The 19,658-nt window shown below is 45.9% G+C and overlaps 1 protein-coding gene across 1 annotated transcript in view; it reads left to right on the forward strand.

Moving 5' to 3' along the window:
* The first annotated feature begins 16,894 nt into the window (after nt 1-16,894).
* LOC126412212 (nose resistant to fluoxetine protein 6-like) overlaps nt 16,895-19,658 on the forward strand; it is a 552,579-nt gene continuing 549,815 nt past the window's right edge. Inside the window, exon 1 of the mRNA XM_050081695.1 lies at nt 16,895-17,019. Coding sequence (XP_049937652.1) covers nt 16,899-17,019 — 121 coding nt within the window. The 5' untranslated portion in view covers nt 16,895-16,898. The remainder of the gene's footprint in view (nt 17,020-19,658) is intronic.

A 19,658-nucleotide genomic window follows, 5' to 3' on the forward strand; every position in this document is an offset into this window, starting at 1 on the left:
ATATATATCGCTGGTGTGATTGTCGATTGTTTCATGTTTATTTACTCTGTCGTTATCTCGAAAATATTCGTAATTAATTCTGTTTCTTGAGTCTCTGTTTTGTTGAAGTATAATAATGAGTAAAAGTAAAGTTATTAGAAATCCTCTGAAGGCTTTTAAGAAAAGGAGATATGTTGGAAAGCCAAAGGTATGTGTTATTACTGTAAACAATAAAGACGATAACCAAGTGAGTGAACCTAACCTCTCAAGTACACCTGCCCATAGCAGTCAAAGTGGGAAAGAAAATACTTCACAGAAGAAGCTTGGTTCAATGAGTGAAAACTATGAATGTTTTATGGCGAATCGGATGTGAATGAAATATTTGATATGTCGGTTCTCAAAGGAATTTTTTCAAACTGTGTAAGATATATTCATTGTAGTGAAGTTGGTCTGGAACTCTCCATAATAAAGCACGTAGGACTTGCTAGTGAAATACAACTGAAATGTGATAAGTGTTCATACATGACCACCTTTTGGAACAGTGTTGCAGTAACTGCAACTGAAGAAAATGGTAGCAAAATCTACGAACACAACAACGAGCGATGCTTGCTTTAGACAAGGAACGCCTTCGGGCTGCAGACAGGGCTGTAAAGAGTCTAGAAATACAAGCAAGAGTAAACAGGAGGAGGAACAAGAGGAAGCTGGAGGAGGAGTTTGCAGAGGATGAAGATAATCCATCCTATGGACCTGGAATGCACTAAAAAGTTAATCCAATCTTTGTCGCTCGATTCCCAAAACTTTTATTTTCTCATACTAATTACATGTTTTCTAAGGATCTTCCAAACATATTTGTTTCAAACTTTCAGTAAATGTTACACAGTACCTTCTGCATAATTTAACACAGCCTTTTTCCAAAAAACTGTATATTTTTGAATATATAAATAAAAAATTTAAAAAAAATGTTGTGAATTTTCATTACAATTGAAAAAAATCATCTTTAATAACTGAACTAAAATTTTGTAAAATCCCTGTGTTAAGTTGTAGCCCATATTCCAATAAATAATCTGTAAAAAGTTCAACTTCCTACCTCAAATACTTTGTGAGGAAAGATGTAATTTATAAGCGTTATTTTAACATTGCAAGTATAGGGCGTTCCGGAGCCCCTTAACGGAACTAAATCGACAGGTCTCAAGGTAATATCCGGAGTACCACAGGGAAGTGTGATAGGACCGTTGCTGTTCACAATATATGTAAATGATCTAGTAGAAAGTGTCGGATGTTCTTTAAGGCTATTCGCAGATGATCCACTTATTTATACCAAAGTAGCAACGCCAGAAGATAGTAAGAACTTGCAGAACGACCTGCAGAGCATTGATGAATGGTGCAGACTCTGGCAGTTGACCCTGAGCGTAAGTAAATGTTACGTATTTCTCATACCTAGGAAAAGAAAGCCATAACTGTACAGCTAGACTATTGATGAGAAACAGCTGGAGACAGCATCTGCCGTAAAATATCTAGGCGTAACTATCCAGAGCGACCTTAAGTGGAATGACCATATAAAACAGATGGTGGGAAGAGCAGACACCAGACTCAGATTCATCGGAAGAATCTTAAGGAAATGTAACTCCGCCACGATTCTTGAGTGTTGTTCGTCTATCTGGGATCCCTATCAGGTAGGACTGCTAGAGGAGATAGAGAAGATCCAACAAATAGCAGCGCGTTTCATCAGGGGATAGTTTAGCTGGCGAGGGAGCGTTTCGGAGAAGATAAACAAACTCCACTGGCAGACGTTACAAGAGAGACGTTGTGCACCACGGAAAGAGTTACTATTGAAATTTCTGGCCAGCACTTTTCAGGAGGAGTCAAACAACATATTACTTCCCCCCTCCCCCCCCCCCCCCCCCATATATCTCGCATATTGACCACGAGGAGAAAAATCGAGAAATTAGAGCCAATACAGAGGCTTACCGACGATCATTTTTCCCACTCACTGTTCGCGAGTGGAACAGGGTTGGAGGGATCAGATAGTGGTACCGGAAGTACCCCTCGCCACACACCATTAAGTGGCTTGCGGAGCATCATGTAGATGTAGAAGGGGCATAACAGTACCCCTTGGCACCACGTGGAGTGCTGAATTGCGTGCCCCAGCCTCTCTATGTATATTCTGTCTCTTTAACTATAATTCATAAACCAATGTCAACAGGTAAAGATTATTTTTTATTGATGGATACAGCTTAAACAACTGTTGCTGCATAGCTGTCCAGGGCTTCATTTCGGCGGCAACGGGTCGGAACGGCGTTCCAGCACCTTCAAGGAAAATCTTTTTTGAATGCACTGGAACAAGTCGGCACCGACGATTTAAAGTATTACACCTGCATTAAACTGCAATGTAAGTATAATCCGCGACTGTGCCGGCACCAGTGAATGTGCCAGTAGTTGCTGTGTTATAGTGACTCAGTTCATGTTCAAATGTGTTACTTATTTGTAGCAATGAATGTTAACTGCAGGGGCCGCTAGACGATCAATAATATCGTGCCATAATAGTGTGCAATGTTATTGACGTGTTCCCTGCAATGGCCAGTATTATTGTGGATCAAACTTTTCATGATGAAGACGTTGCTGGTTTGATAATTGCTCAACTTCGTTGCAACAGAATAAAGGTGGTTGAAAAACTGCCTCGAGGAGCGTCAAAAATCCGTCACAAGAATTTGTTGAGAGAATTGAGGTTGAATGGGAACAAAAAGGTTATCACAACTTTTTGTGCGTAGATGGTCCACCATCTGAAACATTATTGGATCAACACACTCGTATGTAATCTTCCCCATAACAGGCATTTGCCGCCTCGCCCCTTCTCCCTTGAAATCTGGAGTACGGTGCTTTTATTCATTACAAAATTATTCTACACTTCTAGAAGTGATTTCCCATGATTCCGCTAAAGATCTCATTTAGGCAGGTGTAGCACTATTTGGTTGACTGCAGTGAGACAACACATACCTTCAGCAAATTATGTATAATCCCTTTTTGTTTTTAGTATCAAAGTATTTCACGTGTAACAAATATTTAGTGGATAACGATCACTTCTCTGGGATATTTTCTTTTTGTCTCATATACACTGAAGAGCCAAAGAAACTGGTACACCTGCTAATACCGTGTAAGGCCCTCGCGAACACGCGCAAGTGGTGTAACACGACGTGGCACGGACTCGTCTAATGTCTGAAGTAGTGCTGGAGGGAATTTCCGCCATGAATCCTCCAGGGCTGTCCATAAATCCGTAAGAGATCTCTCCTGAACAGCAAGTTGCAAGTCATCCCAGATATGCTCAATAATGTTCATGCCTAGGGAGATTGGTGACCATCGGAAGTGTTTAAACTCAGAAGTGTGTTCCTGGAGACACTCTGTAGCAATTCTGGACGTGTAGGGTGTCGCATTGTCCTGATGGAATTGCCCAAGTCCGTCAGATGCACAGTATACATCAATGGATGCAGGTGATCAGACAGGACGCTTACGTACGTGTCACTAGTTAGAGTCGTATTTAGACATATCAGAGGTCCCATATTACTCCAACTGCACACGCCCCCTCACCATTACAACTTCAACAGTCCCCTGTTGACATGTAGGGTCCATCATTCATCAGATTGTCTCCATACCCGTACATGTTCACCCTCTCAATACAATTTGAAACCAGGCAACAAGTTTCCAGTTATCAATAGTGCAATGTCGGTGTTGACGGGCCCAGGCGAGGCGTAAAGCTTTGTGTCGTGCAGTCATCAAGGGTACACGAGTGGTCTTCGGCTCCGAAAGGCTGTATCGATGATGCTTCGTTGAATGGTCCGCACGCTGACACTTGTTGATGGCCCACCATTGAAATCTGCAGCAATTAGCGGAAGGGTTGCAGTTCTGGCACGTTGAAAGATTCTCTTCACTCATCGTTGGACCGTTCTTGCAGGATCTTTTTCCGGCCGCAGCGATGTCGGAGATTTGATGTTTTATATGATTTATCGGATTCCTGATATTCAAGGCACACTCGTGAAATGGTCATACGAGAAAGTCCCCACTTCATCGCTACCTCGGAGATGCTGTGTCCCATCGCTCGTGCGCCGACTATAACGCCACGTTAACCTTGATAACCTGCCTAACAACTACGCCAGACACTTGTTGTCTTATATAGCCGTTCCCGACCACAGCGCCTTATTCTGTCTGTTTACATATTTCTGTATTTGAATACACATGCCTATAACAGTTTCTTTGGCTCTTCAGTGTAAAATTTAGTTATTGTGGCATGAAACATCTCAAAACTGACCAACTCATTTAAATCGAAATTGATAATGTTAAGTTTCTGCTGTAGCCCTTATCCGCACGATCAAATGACAAAATACCACAATAAGACCCGTAATTCCACCAGTCAGCGGTTATCCATCATGCTACAATACTTTTCCACTTGGCAATTCTTTCTACGTCTCTAAATTTATAAATGCAGCACCACCTTAAAGAATTTAAGACATAGGTATGGAAACGTGTCGTGAACTTTGAATTAGAAAGGTAAGTTCCTTCGTTTTGTTCAACTTTGTGTGTTATTGCTTAATGATGAGTCATGAAAAAGAGCTAGTTCATTGCATTAAGTGAGCAGTTTTAACTCGATCTCTGAGAACAGTTTTGCCCACCTCTATGTCTGGCACATATTTGCAGCCGTCGAACAGACACCATTTACCTATGGCAGCAGAGAATATCGTCACGAGTTTGGCTGCGTCCTGAATCCACGTCATTGGAAAAGTAAACACGTTGCATTCACTCCAACATGCTGCTCTAAATTCTCTTCCACTATGTTTACGTGCCACCCATGTCCAGAAAAAAAAACCATTATTCGCTCTCATGTTTACCTGTTAGGCCTCAAGAGATTTTCTTTCCCTGTCAGTTATAAGTTTTCTGAGCACCAATTCCATTTCATAAATTATGTTTCGAAATCTACTGCCTGAAATTTTGTGTGCACGATGAAGTGCCGTTAATTGGGTTGGTCGGATATTTCAACACTAAATGCGTTGCGGAGTCCTGGGGGCTCCAAAAAGAAAAAAAGTGTATTGTGTCTGGTAATGATTTTCTGTTCTTTTGGGAAGAATGCATAATCAGAGTTGTATAAGGAACCAAACTTTTTTTAGTTACAGCCAGTTTACAAACAAACTGAAGCGAAAAAAATCTGAATCTAAAGATATTACAAAATAAACATAATCTTTCTGTTATATCTATTTTGCAAGAAAATACTGTCAAATGAAAGCTTTTTTGTTGAATAAACATTTGGTAAGCTTTAACCTATAAGAACAGAACATATATTTGAGAGATTGCAAAGCACCCTCACTTTTGATATGGTGTCATGCTGCTCGATGTTCATAGGGAAGGTGCTCTTTATTATTTGGTTGCTATATTTGATAGGATCTGACTTCATTCATATGAAGAAATGATTGGCAGTAGCTAACGCTCTTGCTTGTGTGCTCTATTGACGGCATAGCGTTAGGCTTTACTTGCGTTTAAAGGAAGAGGGTGCCGAGTTAACTGACTGCAGTAAAAGCGTACAGTGGCTGAGCGCCGAGGGCCGGCCGAAGTGGCCGTGCGGTTCTAGGCGCTGCAGTCTGGAACCGCGAGACCGCTACGGTCGCAGGTTCGAATCCTGCCTCGGGCATGGATGTGTGTGATGTCCTTAGGTTAGTTAGGTTTAACTAGTTCTAAGTTCTAGGGGACTAATGACCTCAGAAGTTGAGTCCCATAGTGCTCAGAGCCATTTTTTTGAGCGCCGAGGGGAGCTTTTTCTGCAGAAACTGGTGAAAATGTTTTCGGACAGCCGACTCCCCCGGTCTCATTGTGCAGACACATTGGGTGGCGCCAGTCGGTTAGCGGCCACGTCTAGGTAGGTTGACTAGGGCTGATGACCGACAATAAACCAGAGTATGGGCCCTTGTTAGGTAGAAAGCGGATGAGATTGCTGAGAGTTTCTGTGAATTCCGTGGGACAGGGCAGTGGTGCCCAGGCGTCCAGACTCTACTACAAAATATATTTGTGAATGCACGAGGCTTTGAACGAGTTTATGGCCGCTCTTTGGAAAGTTCTAAATGCATGCAACAGGCGAGATAACGATCTTTTTATGGAGGGCTGTGGTTCCATCCAAGTCATGGTTTTGACAAAGACATGGCGTAAATGCGTGGGAAAGAGGGTGCGAAACTGAATCTCTTTCCTTTTCTCCCAGTTAATTTTTAAAGTCGTTGGTGGATCAAATCTGTGTATGCAGAGCAAGGAGTGGTCTCCCAGCTTGTGATTGGTTTGTGCTTAAGTCGGTGTAGTCTAAGCATACAAATGTGCTATGCTACCGAGCTGCAGAGGAAAGCTGTAGAGAAAGAGCAGCACACTCTCGTACTGGTGCTTCGCTAGTAAAGAACGGCAGGTCTTTACCTAAATGGTGAGTCTTGTGGCCTTTGCTAGTGTGCCACCTAGAGTTTGTGCCAGTCACCATCTGAACCATCAGAGGTGGTGCTGCTTGCATCATGCACACAACGAGTTACGGGTCAGTGTACTTATTTGTTTTGAGTTGGCCATCTAAACATTTGACATATTCCATCATGCATAGTCGTGTCACAGAGTCAAATAGGTTTGGCAGGCCAGCAAACAGGTCCATCTGCACACTGGAATCCACCGGGGTTTCAGAGGCTCATAAGGAAGCATCTACGTTTCAAGTCAGGCGAACACGAGACTGCATAATTGCTTATTTACGAGCGCGCGCCGTTTATGACAGATTGTCGCTTTCCATGACTGCAGTCAGCGAGCATGTCGTGCTGTGGCGCCCTGACCTGGAGAAGGGTAGAGTATTCGCTGCTATGGCGTAGGGCTCCAATATATGCTTCTCGGCACCCTGTTCTTTGTAACCATATTTTTCTTTATGGGATAGTGGTGTAGTTTTTGGCCCATTCCACAGATTCACATTTATTAAATCAGATAAAGTGATTACTTCTGGTTAGCGTTGTGTGTCGATCCCCGGCTGATCACTTTGTTAAACATAGACAACATATTATTGAAAGAGTTTGTCAAACAAAAAAAAATGTTTGTGTGGCATTTCCCCTCTTTTGTCATGTGATGTTAAGAATGAAAAACTCAATTGTTAATTAGACCACAATTCCTCCCAGTGTTCTGATTTACGTTACCTTTGCCATTTTATTAAAGACTTGGTTGCAAAGGAACGAGTCGGAAGTTTGCACATTTACTCATATAGGAAAACTGTAAAATGTTGATGACGGCCGGCCGCGGTGGCCGTGCGGTTCTGGGAACTTCAGTCCAGAGCCGCGTGACTGCTACGGTCGCAGGCTCGAATCCTGCCTCGGGCATGGATGTGTGTGATGTCTTTAGGTTAGTTAGGTCTAAGTAGTTCTAAGTTCTAGGGGACTGATGTTGAGTCCCATAGTGCTCAGAGCCATTTGAACCATTTTGTTGATGACGTTCCAAACATGCATATAAAAAGAGAGAATACTTAGAAGTCTTGTAGACTTGCAATGCATTGAACACACAATTTTCGTCTTCACTTTCTGTAGCCTGCATCTCGTCGTGGTCACCATATCCATCGCCAAAAATTTCACTTAGAATATCATTTTCGAAGGTAATATTGCTCTCGGGCCCACATTTCTCAATGCATATGCGCCACAGGTTAGATGTTGTGGCCAGGGAGCTGTTACACACTCATCTGTACATGGCAGCCTCCTTAACAAGAGAAGATTGGGATTGGGTAGACCGTGCCTCCTGGTCTTTAGCTGAGTGTGCTAGAAGGAATGCCTCATCTTGCCAATCTGCAAAGTTTGACCGCATGAGCAAGAAAGCACAGCAGATGGAAGAGACACGCACGGTGACGAATCTGAGTGGCATACAGTTTGATGATACAACCTTAAAGGTACTCAGCAGGGGTCTCAACTTTGCTACGACCCCTAGAAACGTACCCATTTCAGGTTTTGTCAGTGCAGTAGAGCAAGTTGCAGCCACACTTCCACCTAATGTGGCAGAGGAAGTCCGCCGAGAGACCCGCAGGGCGCTCACCAAGGCCAGGCCGCCGAAATCGAACATCACAACCGAGGAGAGGCTTGCACTCAAGAAACTACGGGAAGACAACAGCATTGTGGTACTGCCAGCAGACAAAGGGAACTCCACTGTCATCTTACAGCGAGTGGATTATGACGAGAAAGTACGCCAACTTCTGGAGGACCCTGCATACAGAATTCTGGAGTGTGACCCCACGGACAAGGTGGCCAAGAAGACTAGTGCTCTCTTGAAGGAAACAGGGATGCCCGATAAGATCATCAGACAACTACAGGAAAAAGCGCCAGTGCCACCTAGACTGTATGGTCTGCCTAAAATACACAAGGAGGGTGTGCCCCTACGTCCTATTGTCAGTAATATTGGGGCACCTACGTACACAACAGCCAAGTACCTGAAAGGTCTCCTGGCTCCATATGTGGGGAAATGTATTCACCACATCCGCAACTCAGAAGATTTCCTGCAACGCCTCAAGCAACTGCACATCACAGATTCGGACATCATGGTTAGTTTTGATGTGGTATCGCTGTTCACCAGGGTCACACTGAAGGACTCACTAGAACTGATTGCAGAGAAATTTGATGGTGCTCTGTTGGACCTGTTCAGTCATACACTGACATCCACGTATTTCCTGTACAGAAACCAATATTACGAGCAAACTGAAGGTGTAGCTATGGGCATCCCACTGTCCCCTGTGGTTGCCAACATGTTTATGGAGAGTTTTGAGGAGAGGGCATTGGAGACAGCCACATTTAAACCCACATGCTTCTTTAGGTATGTGGATGACACCTTCGTGACCTGGCCACATGGCATGGACAGGCTCAATGAGTTTCTTGAACATCTTAACTCATGCCACCCTAATATCAAGTGCACCATGTAACTGGAGAAGAATGGCCAGCTGTCATTTCTGGATGTACTAGTCCAGAGGAAAGCAGATGGATCAATTGGCCACAGTGTGTACCGAAAACCTACACACACTGATTTATATCTGCAGGCCAGCAGTTGTCACCACCCTGCACAGAAGAATGGGGTTCTGAAGACTTTAGTCCACAGAGCACGTGCCCTATCAGACCAAGAGAATCTACCCATAGAGATAGAACGTCTCAAAACAGTTTTCTCCAAGAATGGATACATGGACAGACAAATTGAGAGGGCACTCCGACCAGCCACTATACCACAGGTTCCTGAAGAAGACCAAGATGAAGCAAGGAAGGTGGCATATCTGCCCTATGCTGGCTCTATTTCTGCCAGAGTCAGTAGGATCCTGCGTAAACACAATATCAAGTGTGTTTTCTGTCCATCCAACAAGATCGGGGGACTGCTGGGGAGTGTCAAAGACGACCTGGGGTTACGAAAAGCAGGGATTTACCATATACCTTGTCAATGTGGCATGTCCTACATTGGCCAGACGACAGGAACTGTGGAGATCAGGTGCAAAGAACATCAGAGGCACACTAGACTAAGACAGGTGACTAAGTCAGCCATTGCTGAACACTGTCTAGAACTAGATCATGCCATGAAGTATGGGGATACCAAGATTCTAGCACAAACACCCAGATTTTGGGACAGTGTTATAAGAGAATCGATTGTGATTAAAATGGCTGACGATCTTATGAATCGTGACACAGGGTACCAACTAAGCAGAGCCTGGGATCCGGCTCTGGAATTGTTAAAGGAGCAACGGGGCCAGCTGCAACACTACACAAACAGAAGAGCCAGAGACATGGAGATGGTAAACGAGCCCCTGACGGACTGCCAGGAGCACCAGACCGAAGATGGAACACCCAGAAGTGGGACTGGTGCGCGCGGACCGCAGAGGGAACATCCAGAGCCGCAGCAGACGAAAAACGGAGCGGCAACGCTCCAACAGGTCGTGGTGAGCGGGCGCGGACCGCAGGGGGAACGCCTGGTACCCCAGACCATAGATGAAACCCCCAGGAGCGGGTTTGGTTGGCGCGGACCGCAGAGGGAACACCTAGAACCGCAGCGGACGGAAAACGGAGCAGCAACGCTCCAGCAGGTCACAGGGAATGAGCGCGGACCACAAAGGAAGCGCCTGCAGCCGTTGGTGGAGGGGGAAGGCCATAGGCATAAATACTGGACCAGGTCCACTCGAGGAGCAGTCTCAGGTCGCACCTGATGAAGGTCTCGAGCTACGTGACCGAAATATCGTGCAAGTACGACGCTGATATCCGGCAGAACACCCGACAACCCAAGATGTCATTAGAACGCCGGGAAAGCCTGAAGAGTTACATCAAAAGTCTCTACGGGGAGGAGATGTATCAGAATATGAAGAAGCTGGACAAGCTACGGCAGAAGAAAGGGAAGATGCTGAGTTCTCTCAGTTTTTACTGAGGTGTCGAGATGGAGAAGTGGTACCAGTATTTGCCAGAATTAAACATCACATCAACTCCAGAGCGGCGAACAAGATAAAACGCAGAGCTAGCATGGCACTGGTGAGAGAGAGGATTCGAGATATGCGCCACAGGTTAGATGTTGTGGCCAGGGAGCTGTTACACACTCATCTGTACATGGCAGCCTCCTTAACAAGAGAAGATTGGGATTGGGTAGACCGTGCCTCCTGGTCTTTAGCTGAGTGTGCTAGAAGGAATGCCTCATCTTGCCAATCTGCAAAGTTTGACCGCATGAGCAAGAAAGCACAGCAGATGGAAGAGACACGCACGGTGACGAATCTGAGTGGCATACAGTTTGATGATACAACCTTAATGGTACTCAGCAGGGGTCTCAACTTTGCTACGACCCCTAGAAACGTACCCATTTCAGGTTTTGTCAGTGCAGTAGAGCAAGTTGCAGCCACACTTCCACCTAATGTGGCAGAGGAAGTCCGCCGAGAGACCCGCAGGGCGCTCACCAAGGCCAGGCCGCCGAAATCGAACATCACAACCGAGGAGAGGCTTGCACTCAAGAAACTACGGGAAGACAACAGCATTGTGGTACTGCCAGCAGACAAAGGGAACTCCACTGTCATCTTACAGCGAGTGGATTATGACGAGAAAGTACGCCAACTTCTGGAGGACCCTGCATACAGAATTCTGGAGTGTGACCCCACGGACAAGGTGGCCAACAAGACTAGTGCTCTCTTGAAGGAAACAGGGATGCCCGATAAGATCATCAGACAACTACGGGAAAAAGCGCCAGTGCCACCTAGACTGTATGGTCTGCCTAAAATACACAAGGAGGGTGTGCCCCTACGTCCTATTGTCAGTAATATTGGGGCACCTACGTACACAACAGCCAAGTACCTGAAAGGTCTCCTGGCTCCATATGTGGGGAAATGTATTCACCACATCCGCAACTCAGAAGATTTCCTGCAACGCCTCAAGCAACTGCACATCACAGATTCAGACATCATGGTTAGTTTTGATGTGGTATCGCTGTTCACCAGGGTCACACTGAAGGACTCACTAGAAGTGATTGCAGAGAAATTTGATGGTGCTCTGTTGGACCTGTTCAGTCATACACTGACATCCACGTATTTCCTGTACAGAAACCAATATTACGAGCAAACTGAAGGTGTAGCTATGGGCATCCCACTGTCCCCTGTGGTTGCCAACATGTTTATGGAGAGTTTTGAGGAGAGGGCATTGGAGACAGCCACATTTAAACCCACATGCTTCTTTAGGTATGTGGATGACACCTTCGTGACCTGGCCACATGGGATGGACAGGCTCAATGAGTTTCTTGAACATCTTAACTCATGCCACCCTAATATCAAGTGCACCATGTAACTGGAGAAGAATGGCCAGCTGTCATTTCTGGATGTACTAGTCCAGAGGAAAGCAGATGGATCAATTGGCCACAGTGTGTACCGAAAACCTACACACACTGATTTATATCTGCAGGCCAGCAGTTGTCACCACCCTGCACAGAAGAATGGGGTTCTGAAGACTTTAGTCCACAGAGCACGTGCCCTATCAGACCAAGAGAATCTACCCATAGAGATAGAACGTCTCAAAACAGTTTTCTCCAAGAATGGATACATGGACAGACAAATTGAGAGGGCACTCCGACCAGCCACTATACCACAGGTTCCTGAAGAAGACCAAGATGAAGCAAGGAAGGTGGCATATCTGCCCTATGCTGGCTCTATTTCTGCCAGAGTCAGTAGGATCCTGCGTAAACACAATATCAAGTGTGTTTTCTGTCCATCCAACAAGATCGGGGGACTGCTGGGGAGTGTCAAAGACGACCTGGGGTTACGAAAAGCAGGGATTTACCATATACCTTGTCAATGTGGCATGTCCTACATTGGCCAGACGACAGGAACTGTGGAGATCAGGTGCAAAGAACATCAGAGGCACACTAGACTAAGACAGGTGACTAAGTCAGCCATTGCTGAACACTGTCTAGAACTAGATCATGCCATGAAGTATGGGGATACCAAGATTCTAGCACAAACACCCAGATTTTGGGACAGTGTTATAAGAGAATCGATTGTGATTAAAATGGCTGACGATCTTATGAATCGTGACACAGGGTACCAACTAAGCAGAGCCTGGGATCCGGCTCTGGAATTGTTAAAGGAGCAACGGGGCCAGCTGCAACACTACACAAACAGAAGAGCCAGAGACATGGAGATGGTAAACGAGCCCCTGACGGACTGCCAGGAGCACCAGACCGAAGATGGAACACCCAGAAGTGGGACTGGTGCGCGCGGACCGCAGAGGGAACATCCAGAGCCGCAGCAGACGAAAAACGGAGCGGCAACGCTCCAACAGGTCGTGGTGAGCGGGCGCGGACCGCAGGGGGAACGCCTGGTACCCCAGACCATAGATGAAACCCCCAGGAGCGGGTTTGGTTGGCGCGGACCGCAGAGGGAACACCTAGAACCGCAGCGGACGGAAAACGGAGCAGCAACGCTCCAGCAGGTCACAGGGAATGAGCGCGGACCACAAAGGAAGCGCCTGCAGCCGTTGGTGGAGGGGGAAGGCCATAGGCATAAATACTGGACCAGGTCCACTCGAGGAGCAGTCTCAGGTCGCACCTGATGAAGGTCTCGAGCTACGTGACCGAAATATCGTGCAAGTACGACGCTGATATCCGGCAGAACACCCGACAACCCAAGATGTCATTAGAACGCCGGGAAAGCCTGAAGAGTTACATCAAAAGTCTCTACGGGGAGGAGATGTATCAGAATATGAAGAAGCTGGACAAGCTACGGCAGAAGAAAGGGAAGATGCTGAGTTCTCTCAGTTTTTACTGAGGTGTCGAGATGGAGAAGTGGTACCAGTATTTGCCAGAATTAAACATCACATCAACTCCAGAGCGGCGAACAAGATAAAACGCAGAGCTAGCATGGCACTGGTGAGAGAGAGGATTCGAGATATGCGCCACAGGTTAGATGTTGTGGCCAGGGAGCTGTTACACACTCATCTGTACATGGCAGCCTCCTTAACAAGAGAAGATTGGGATTGGGTAGACCGTGCCTCCTGGTCTTTAGCTGAGTGTGCTAGAAGGAATGCCTCATCTTGCCAATCTGCAAAGTTTGACCGCATGAGCAAGAAAGCACAGCAGATGGAAGAGACACGCACGGTGACGAATCTGAGTGGCATACAGTTTGATGATACAACCTTAATGGTACTCAGCAGGGGTCTCAACTTTGCTACGACCCCTAGAAACGTACCCATTTCAGGTTTTGTCAGTGCAGTAGAGCAAGTTGCAGCCACACTTCCACCTAATGTGGCAGAGGAAGTCCGCCGAGAGACCCGCAGGGCGCTCACCAAGGCCAGGCCGCCGAAATCCAACATCACAACCGAGGAGAGGCTTGCATTCAAGAAACTACGGGAAGACAACAGCATTGTGGTACTGCCAGCAGACAAAGGGAACTCCACTGTCATCCTGCAGCGAGTGGATTATGATGAGAAAGTACGCCAACTTCTGGAGGACCCTGCATACAGAATTCTGGAGTGTGACCCCACAGACAAGGTGGCCAAGAAGACTAGTGCTCTCTTGAAGGAAACAGGGATGCCCGATAAGATCATCAGACAACTACGGGAAAAAGCGCCAGTGCCACCTAGACTGTATGGTCTGCCTAAAATACACAAGGAGGATGTGCCCCTACGTCCTATTGTCAGTAATATTGGGGCACCTACGTACACAACAGCCAAGTACCTGAAAGGTCTCCTGGCTCCATATGTGGGGAAATGTATTCACCACATCCGCAACTCAGAAGATTTCCTGCAACGCCTCAGGCAACTGCACATCAGAGGTTCTGACATCATGGTTAGTTTTGGTGTGGTATCACTGTTCACCAGGGTCCCAATGAAGGACTCACTAGAAGTGATTGCAGAGAAATTTGATGGTGCTCTGTTGGACCTGTTCAGTCATACACTGACATCCACGTATTTCCTGTACAGAAACCAATATTATGAGCAAACTGAAGGTGTAGCTATGGGCATCCCACTGTCCCCTGTGGTTGCCAACATGTTTATGGAGAGTTTTGAGGAGAGGGCATTGGAGACAGCCACATTTAAACCCACATGCTTTCTTAGGTATGTGGATGACACCTTCGTGATCTGGCCACATGGGATGGACAGGCTCAATGAGTTTCTTGAACATCTTAACTCATGCCACCCTAAAATCAAGTTCACCATGGAACTGGAGAAGAATGGCCAGCTGTCATTTCTGGATGTACTAGTCCAGAGGAAAGCAGATGGATCAATTGGCCACAGTGTGTACCGAAAACCTACACACACTGATTTATATCTGCAGGCCAGCAGTTGTCACCACCCTGCACAGAAGAATGGGGTTCTGAAGACTTTAGTCCACAGAGCACGTGCCCTATCAGACCAAGAGAATCTACCCATAGAGATAGAACGTCTCAAAACAGTTTTCTCCAAGAATGGATACATGGACAGACAAATTGAGAGGGCACTCCGACCAGCCACTATACCACAGGTTCCTGAAGAAGACCAAGATGAAGCAAGGAAGGTGGCATATCTGCCCTATGCTGGCTCTATTTCTGCCAGAGTCAGTAGGATCCTGCGTAAGCACAATATCAAGTGTGTTTTCTGTCCATCCAACAAGATCGGGGGACTGCTGGGGAGTGTCAAAGACGACCTGGGGTTACGAAAAGCAGGGATTTACCATATACCTTGTCAATGTGGCATGTCCTACATTGGCCAGACGACAGGAACTGTGGAGATCAGGTGCAAAGAACATCAGAGGCACACTAGACTAAGACAGGTGACTAAGTCAGCCATTGCTGAACACTGTCTAGAACTAGATCATGCCATGAAGTATGAGGATACCAAGATTCTAGCACAAACACCCAGATTTTGGGACAGTGTTATAAGAGAATCGATTGAGATTAAAATGGCTGACGATGTTATGAATCGTGACACAGGGTACCAGCTAAGCAGAGCCTCGGATCCGGCTCTGGAATTGTTAAAGGAGCAACGGGGCCAGCTGCAACACTACACAAACAGAAGAACCAGAGACATGGAGATGGTAAACGAGCCCCTGACGGACTGCCAGGAGCACCAGACCGAAGATGGAACACCCAGAAGTGGGACTGGTGGGCGCGGACCGCAGAGGGAACATCCAGAGCCGCAGCAGACGAAAAACGGAGCGGCAACGCTCCAACAGGTCGTGGTGAGCGGGCGTGGACCGCAGGGGGAACGCCTGGTACCCCAGACCGTAGATGAAACCCCCAGGAGCGGGTTTGGTGGGCGTGGACCGCAGAGGGAACACCTAGAACCGCAGCGGACGGAAAACGGAGCAGCAACGCTCCAGCAGGTCACAGGGAATGGGCGCGGACCACAGAGGAAGCGCCTGCAGCCGTTGGTGGAGGGGAAAGGCCATAGGCATAAATACTGGACCAGGTCCACTCGAGGAGCAGTCTCAGGTCGCACCTGATGAAGGTCTCGAGCTACGTGACCGAAATATCGTGCAAGTACGACGCTGATATCCGGCAGAACACCCGACAACCCAAGATGTCATTAGATCGCCGGGAAAGCCTGAAGAGTTACAAGAGCTTTCCTCTTATCTTGCACTCAGGAAAGAACTTAAGCGTCAAGTTATCGAAAATTGCTACACTTCGGTCCCCCGAAAGATTCTCACGTCGAAAATGCCTTCCTTCCTTCCTTTTCTTTCTCTGTAGCAACCCAATGTCGCACATTGAATTCGTCTAGTCCATACTTTCATCCAGTCTCTGTGTTGGTCGTGGTTTTTGGCATAACGTATAGCTGTAAGTCTGAAACTTGCATCGTAACTGCGCCGCATTCCTTAGTTTGGTTACACTTTTCACTCTGAACGGTCGCTCATATCGGTATAAATAAGGCTTTCTTACCACTATCCAACTCAAACTGAATTACAAGCTAACGAGATAATATTAGCAGACCTACAAAATGTAACGCCAATAAAATACCAGTATAAGTTTGCATTGCTGCGTAATAAAATGCCTTGCCAAAAGTTCCGGTTGTAGACGCTAGCTATAATGCTGCAAATGGGCATATCTTTTTACAGTAAGCGCCTGTAAAAAGACAACGTAGAGGAGAAGAGAAGCATCCAAACTTTTTGATGATGAAATTTCGACAAAAATGTTGGCTTATATTCGAGTCAGTACTGTGTGCAGGAATCTGACAACCCAACCACGTTCAGAAACGGTTGTGCGTTTACTTGGGAGCGAATGTCAATTGTGCAGGAAAAAGGAGCTGTTGTCAAGGTAATTGTTTTTTCTACGTACTTGCCTAGACAAAACACCGGTTTCTGGAGTCGTCCACTGATAACTCTCCCTAGCAATAAGCTGTGCGATAAGCTACCTCTACCGCGTGCAGTAGCGCTTAAGAATTTGTTGGCGTCGTTTTAGTCTGGAGGAAGAAGACATGTGGGCAGTGGCAATGCTGCTGGCTGCTGCTGCCGTTACGGCCCCTGAGGTAACAGCGATGACCCCTCGTTGCGAAACGGACAACCGCGTTGTGAACCAGGCGGCTCGCAACGGATCTCTTTGGGCGCTACGAAGTGAGTTCCGCAAATGGCTTTTGCCCTGAAATAACATTCAAGAATTATGTGTTCCACTGATCTACGAGGGATACTTTATAAATAATGCTCGCAATTTTTTTACTTACACTTTTATTTTTTATTTTTTAACATTTCTTTACGGTCCTTCTATATAGTCTCCCAGCTTCTCTATAACTGAATCCCAACGTCTCGTAAGTCCTATTATTCCATCCAGGACACCACCTTTGTTCATTTGTCGAATGGCTCGGGTAACGGTGGTTGAAAGCTCCCCGAGAAAAATATAGCGGTGACCACGAATAGGTTTTTTCAGCTTCGGGAGCAAGTCGGTCTGGTGGACTCACGTACAGATTGTAGGGAAGATGCCGCAACACTTCCCATCTCTATTTGGCAAGTTTTTGGGCTATAAGATTGCGGACGTTGTCGTGCAGAATGAGTGGCTCAGCCTCGAGCAACTGTGGTCGGATTTTGTGCATTTTTCTGAGCAGCTTCTGCATGAAGCTACGAGAATACACTACTGTGACACCTGCTGCAACAAGGGACTCTTTCTGTCATGGTGATTCCTTGGCGATCATAAAGTGTCCCGAGTCCCGGTCCGGCTCACAGTTTTAATCTGCCAGGAAGTTTCAGCTAGCTTGCAATATGTAGACGTTTCTGGTTGCTTTCAGCAGTCAAACACTATGGGACCCATCTCGCACAATTCTTTTCTCTTCTTCAAATCATTTGTCGGAATACGGAACACTGGTGTTGCGGGAATTCCGGAGGCTTCAAAGAGTTCCTCACAGCATCTACCACGAGTGTCACATTTCGTTAATCTGTTGACGTTTTTGACCATCCCGGTCTTGGAATATTGCCTACGTTCATAGTACCACCACGAATAGACTGACACAACGTGAAACTGTGCTACGGTCCATTTTAAACTCACCACAAACTTCACTTAAAGCATTAGGGATTTATGTCTGGTTTTTGCAGCGTAAAGTTTCGATCTTAGTGTACGATCTCTGGTCTTCAACAGTCATAGTACACGAGACCCCTCGCAATTTTATGTTAGAGTACACAGAGAAAAAATCAAAAACACGTGCTTCTTCCTCAATCTCCCAACTATAATTGACGAAATTTTCATTGTCATCGCATCAAAAAATTAACAGTGATATCAACTTGTGCATTATTTACGAACTGTCCCTCGTACTTGATATGTTTTGGCCTTTGCATTTTTTTTCATTTTCTCCATCGACACCATCTTTAAGGCAGAGCCGTAAAGAATTTGACATGATTATCAATGTTGGTTACTGAAACAGTTTGCTTCTCCTAGAACGAATAACGTCTACAAATATAGCTTCGTTATGCGATGTAACGAAAAATGTGGAGGAATCATTAATTTCCTCCACAATATAGTCCCTACATATCTTGTTCGACGCTTTAGAAGGAGCCAAAAAAATCAAAATTATTTGTACAGTACGTTCAGTTGTGACGGTGTGTTTCATTATTTTATTTTATTTTATTTCTTTACTTTTCTTCATATTATGCTGGCTAACGTGTACCAAGTTGCGAATTCAGTTTTGCACACGCCATTTGCCGTTTCTTGAGTTCACAATGTTGTTGCTGTGGTCTTCAGCCCAGAGACTGGTTGGATGTAGCTCTCCATGCTACTCTATCCTGTGCAAGCTCCTCCATCTCCCAGTACCTACTGCAGCCTACATCCTTCTTAATCTGTTTAGTGTATTCAGCTCTTGGTCTCCCTATACGATTTTTACCCTCCACGCTTTCCTCCAATACTAATATTCTTCCATATTTTAGACTATGTTGTCAATCATCTGTTTCCCCTTGATATTTTTACAGACTTCTTATCTTTTTGCGTAGATACATTCCTAACTTTAATACTTAAAGATTCCCTGACACTACTGCTTTTGATTTCCTAGAGTAGTTGAAAATTCAATTAATTTCACGCTCAAAGTTAATCACTCTCTCTTTTGTCGTCGTAAGTTATACACACCTGACTATTAACCACCAGGAAGGATAGAAAATCACGAAATACTACTAATTGTACGTACACTGTACAGTAATTGTACGTACACTGTACAGTAAAAATAAAAGTGATTGAATTTTTAGGTGATTTGTGGGTACACAGGGTGTAAATTAGTACACAGAGCTACCACCTATGGTAGCAACAACGGCTCTAACTCAGCTAGGCATCGAGTGGAATTGAGCCTGGTTGGCAGATACGGGTGTTCCACGTTGCTTCATCTGCACATCAGAAGTCGTGAACCACAGCAGCTGGCGAGTGGCGGTGGAGAGTTTCTCGAAGATCCACACATGTTAAGACATTTATCCTACTGGCAGACAGGAAATCATTTCCTGTTTCGTTGAACGCGGTCGGGCGCTGACGGAAACACAACCGCACCCGCTCTTGCACACTTCCCTGTCCGACTGGAACCGACGTCCACACATGTCCTTCTTTAGGTCATTAAAGACGTGAACATCACACTGTAGAAGATGCGAGCTGTACGGAGAATGTTCCAGTGTTTCCCGGACAAACTGCTGAATGCAGCCTCCGTCCGATTTCCAATGTAGGGGCGGGCGTTAAGGTGCAACAGGATGATTCCGTCCGATAGCTTTCCTGGCTGTTTTGACTTTATGGCGTG

Source organism: Schistocerca serialis, chromosome 7, assembly GCF_023864345.2.
Source record: "Schistocerca serialis cubense isolate TAMUIC-IGC-003099 chromosome 7, iqSchSeri2.2, whole genome shotgun sequence".
Classification (NCBI taxonomy): Eukaryota; Metazoa; Arthropoda; class Insecta; order Orthoptera; family Acrididae; genus Schistocerca; species Schistocerca serialis.